Source organism: Pithys albifrons, chromosome 19, assembly GCF_047495875.1.
Source record: "Pithys albifrons albifrons isolate INPA30051 chromosome 19, PitAlb_v1, whole genome shotgun sequence".
Taxonomy (NCBI): domain Eukaryota; kingdom Metazoa; phylum Chordata; class Aves; order Passeriformes; family Thamnophilidae; genus Pithys; species Pithys albifrons.
This window is the reverse complement of record NC_092476.1, coordinates 4,503,800-4,508,633: the sequence shown is the minus strand read 5'-3', so window position 1 is coordinate 4,508,633 and position 4,834 is coordinate 4,503,800. Positions and strand designations below refer to the sequence as shown.

General features: G+C 53.5%; 1 protein-coding gene across 1 annotated transcript; it reads left to right on the top strand.

The window, feature by feature from the left end:
• Positions 1-1,493: 1,493 nt before the first annotated feature.
• NOG (noggin) lies at positions 1,494-3,618 on the top strand. The gene is made up of 2 exons (XM_071573641.1): positions 1,494-1,529; positions 1,885-3,618. The coding sequence occupies exon 2, from the start codon at positions 2,348-2,350 to the stop codon at positions 3,017-3,019; it is 672 nt and encodes a 223-aa protein (XP_071429742.1). The 5' UTR covers positions 1,494-1,529; positions 1,885-2,347; the 3' UTR covers positions 3,020-3,618.
• Positions 3,619-4,834: the final 1,216 nt, after the last annotated feature.

Below are 4,834 nucleotides of genomic sequence, written 5' to 3'. Positions count from 1 at the left end.
AGAGGCTTAAAAAGCCTCACTCCAGAAACATTCCCTGGTACAGGTAACTCACTTCAGGAGGCAAAGATCTTCCAGTCCTTGCTTATTGTCACAGTTTTGAATGTGGAATCTTTAACAGACATCTGGCATGAAATAGATGGAACACAGGCCTTGCAGGCTTTGCTTTTCAGACTGAGAGACAGGTAGTTAAAGAATTTAACTGAATTCAGCCAAGTAAAACTGAATTTATTATTAAAGAGGAAATACAAGCCACTAGGTGTAAATTCTCAATTTTTGTTTTCTGTTTTTGAGGTGTGGTTTCTCCCTTATATCCAGGGACAACTGTTATACCAAATTTCAGCAATGAAGGTTTATCAGGTTCTGGATAAAGACCTCAGCTTCCAGACAAAAAAAAATCTGATAAAACTCCAGCAGATCTTTGACATTTAGCAGCAAGTGTCACTGTGAGGCTCTTTTACAGTGCTGAGTTAGAGTCAGTTTTCCATATTTTTCACGTAATTTTTTATGTATTTTTTAAAAAATGCCCTATAGGCTCAGGAATAAAGCAAAGTAAGAGTTGTTCTAAATTGAAAATTTGGAGCAAAAATAGTTGAAAAAATTTTTTATAAAAATCACCCAATTTTGGTTAATATATATATTAGTTTCATAATGAATCTGAATCTGAAGGTTAAGATTTTAAAAAATGCATAAATAATTTAGGTGAAATGGCTAAGCTTTTGTCCCATTAAACTTAGGCTCCTAAGTGCCTAAACAGCCTGCAGGAATGGGATTCAAGCACTTGAGGAAATTTTACTCAAAACGGTAATAGACCCTTGCAGCAAACTGCCTGCCGTGCCCGGCAAGTGCTCTCTGCGAGACAGTCACTCTTCCATGGAATAGCATTTAGTATCAATTTTTAAATTGTTTTATGCATTTGCCATTGAGGCACTTTCCATCTTTCCTGTATGGACTGAGGGCATAACTGGAAATTGCGTTTCTGATGGAGAAGTCTTAGCAACTCCCTGGAAAATCGGTAAGCGAGTGTTCCGAGCAGAGCAGCGGTGCGGAGAGCACCCGCCGTGGGAGCCGAGCCCCCGCGCTCCTCCCGGGGGGGACCCCAGGTCCGTACGCGATTCCAGGTCCATACGTGGGGTCCCGCCGGGCGGTAGCCCCCGAGGTACGCGCAGCGTCCGCGGGGGCCGCCTCCTCCCTCCCGCAGCGCCACGGGGGCCGTGCCCGCGCTCACCGAGGGCTCTGCGCTGCGGGGCGCATCCCGCCCGCCCGCGGGCAGCCCCCGGCCCGGCGCGGCGCCGCCAGCAGAGGGCTCGCTCCGCCCGGGCAGGCGCAGGCACAGCGTCCGCGGCGCCCCGCGGGCGGGCAGCGCTCCCCGCGCCCATGTGCGCGGCCGGCCCGGCGCCCTCCCCGCGGCCGCGCAGCGCCGGGACAGCGCGGGGAGGGCGCCGGGCGCGGACTGCCCTCCGCGGGGTGGCCGCGCCGCTGCTCCGCCGGGCGGGCGGGAGGGGCCGCGCTCTGCTCTCCGCGCCCGCGGGGTGAGCGACGCGGCGGGGCCGCCGGGGCAGCGGGCGCCTGGCCGGGCGGTGCCCCGGGACGCGCAGCATCTCCCGGGGCGCGGCGGCTGCTCGCGTGAGCGGCGGCGTGCGGAGGGCGGGGGGAGGCGGCAGCTCAGCCTCAGCCTTCCCCAGCAGAGGGTGCCTGCCGGTGGGAAGGGGGAAGCCGCGCTCTCCTGGACTTTTGTGGGAGTGGGGGTTGTGTTGTGTGTGTGGTGGTGTGTGGGGTTTTTTTTTTCAAGGGGGGTGGGGTGGGTTAGGGAGAGAGTCTGTGGTTTCCATGGAGATGAAGCTGAAAGTGCAGGAAATTTAAAGGCTTTGGGTCCTTGCAAAGCAGACAAACTGGTGCCAACGTGCGTGGCTGCTGTTGCTGCTGAGGAGGCTGCTTTGCAAACGGCGGAGAGGAGCGGGGAGGAAGAATCGGCAGCAACTTCTTCCACACGCACGGGCAGACAACGAGGAGCGGCAGCAGCAAGGAGAATTCGCCACAAAAAGAGGCATCTCCCGTTCCCGGGAAGGGCGAGAAGCAGCAGCAACAGCAGCAGAATTTTGGAGCGGCTCCACCAGGAGCAATTTTATAGAGAAGCCTGCAAGAGAGAGTGTTTGCAGGGGGCTTGTTTGCCGGGAGTATCAAGGGGCTGTCTTTGCTGGTGGTGCGGCGAGTGGAGGTGATCCCCCTCAAAGACGAGCTATTTTGGATATCCCCGTACAAGTTTTCTGATGTATTTGCTTGCACCTTCTTCCCCTGCTGTTTGGTGAACCCAGCCCCCCTTTCCCCCCCCCCCACCGGTCTCCCAAGGATGGATCATTCCCAGTGCCTTGTGACTATATACGCCTTGGTGGTTCTGCTGGGTCTCCGGCTAGAGCAGGGCGCCTGCCAGCACTATCTGCACATCCGACCGGCTCCCAGCGACAACTTGCCCTTGGTGGATCTAATCGAGCACCCGGACCCTATCTTTGACCCCAAGGAGAAGGATCTTAACGAGACCTTGCTAAGGAGCCTCATGGGCGGACACTTCGACCCTAACTTTATGGCTATTTCCTTGCCCGAGGACCGGCTCGGAGTGGACGATCTAGCTGAGCTGGACTTGCTGCTCAGGCAGAGACCCTCGGGAGCGATGCCCAGCGAAATCAAAGGGCTGGAGTTCTACGACGGGCTGCAGCCGGGCAAGAAGCACAGGCTGAGCAAGAAGCTGCGCAGGAAGCTGCAGATGTGGCTTTGGTCCCAGACCTTCTGCCCGGTCCTATACACGTGGAACGATCTCGGCAGCCGCTTTTGGCCCCGGTATGTCAAAGTGGGCAGCTGCTACAGTAAAAGGTCTTGTTCAGTCCCCGAAGGCATGGTTTGCAAACCTGCCAAGTCCGTGCATTTAACGATCCTGAGGTGGAGGTGCCAGCGCCGGGGAGGGCAGAGGTGCACATGGATACCCATCCAGTACCCCATCATTTCGGAGTGCAAGTGCTCCTGCTAGGGCTGGCACTTACCTTCTTGCCCCTTCTCCAGCGGACTCACGTGGACCTTTGCTGCAACAGAAATAAAAGACATTTGCTTTCTGGTTAACGTTGTAATGCACTGTAACGTGTAGGAGAATGTATATTGTGTGTATATATGGCACCGGTTTAATATACTATTAAAAGGTCAGTATTATACGTGAAATAATCAGCGTCTACTGTATTTTTAAGACTATTACCCTGATGGTTGCTAATGTATCTTTTTTTTTTTTGGGTATTTATATTCCAGAGAGAAGTTACTTCGCTTTGGCGAAGTAGGTTTTTTGTTGGGTGGTTTTTTTTCATAAAAGGATTAAAAAATACAAACCAAACTTTTTGATAAGAAAACGGTTAAAGCTATTTCCATTATTCGGAAAGTGTGTGTGTGTGAGTTGTTTTTCCTTACGGACTTTAGATTTAAAATAAAAATGAATAAACGCCTAGAGCACAATGTTATTGTAAATAGAGAGAACAGTTTGAATGACTTAATCCTATGTAAATGAAGAGTATCTGCTATTTATTCTTTATATCCTTGTAGTAAAAGTGCAGTGCAGAATTAAAGTCAACCACTAAAACACGAGCCGTTTGGATTCTGTTTGCTTTTTGGTTTGGCCGCCGTCGGGGGGGCTTTCTTTCTCCTCGTTTCTCTACGCTCAGCAGGACGTTTCGTGGTGGCAGGGGGAGGTGGGAACCTGCTCACGACTCTGTTAGGAGGGACTCTGCGGCACCTACACGGCCGGGGGGTCCGGCCCCGCGGGGGGGGTCCCGGCGCTGCGCTGTCCCCCGCGGAGCCGCTCCCGCGGCCGCGCAGCCCCGGCGCGCTCGGTGGCAGCTGCTTGGGAATTTTTTTCCTTTTTTTTTTTTTTTTACCGCTTGACATTTCATTTACAACGGGACACGTGTCTTTCACACCTACCATTGTGGTGGGACACTGCTGAAACTTGACCCCTGGGCTTTGGGGGTTTTCAGCGCAGACACGTTATTAGGCTGATCCTGTGACAGCTCCGCACACCGCCCGGCCCGGCCCGGTTTTAACTCTTTGGGCTCCCGCCAGGGCCGGGCGATTGCTCCCGTGGCGGGCTGCCCCCCTTCCCCGGGGAGCACCGCGCTGTGCAGCCGCGGGGTGCGGATGCTCCGCTCCCGTCCCGCCTCCCGGGGCCGCCCCCGCCCGCCCCGCAGCGCTGGGACCGGCCCGGACCGGCCCGCGGAGCTCCGCGGAGCGCGCAACTGGCTCGCGGCCCCGCCGGGACCGGCCCAGTTACCCGAGTGTTTGACTTTTACAGGCTGGGACACCCGACGGTTCGTATCTCATAGATACCAACTGCGAAAACAAACTCTCCACGTGCTCTTCAAAGGCTCCCTGACAGTGCAGAAAGCCTTTTCCTTATTTATCTTGGAATCAAAACCCCTTTTTTTTTTCCTCCCCCAAAACTCGGAGGGAATCTATGCTAATCATTTTAAACCCGTGGGTCTTTCACTGAGACAGCCCAGCCCTGCTTTTCTCTAACGCTTAATTCGGTATCTCCGAATGCATATTCATTCCCTCTCTCTCTCTTTCGGTGCGTTTTACCGCCCGTCTCTTTGCTTCTAATTTCAATAGTTTGAGGGGGGGGAAAATCAGATCTTGGGACATTTAGGGTATTCATTAACCTAGTGAAGAGGAACAGAGGCATTATTACTCACATAGAAGGCACCCTGCCCCCATGTCTATCTAAGGGTTCATTGTAAAAGGATTAAAAGTTAAAGACCTTCATCTTATGATTCTTTCATTTAATCTTCGTGGCGCCTGAAAGACA

Bases quoted from the DNA above. Each gene is read 5' to 3' on its own strand.
- NOG (XM_071573641.1), top strand. From the start codon at position 2,348: ATGGATCATTCCCAGTGCCTTGTGACTATATACGCCTTGGTGGTTCTG.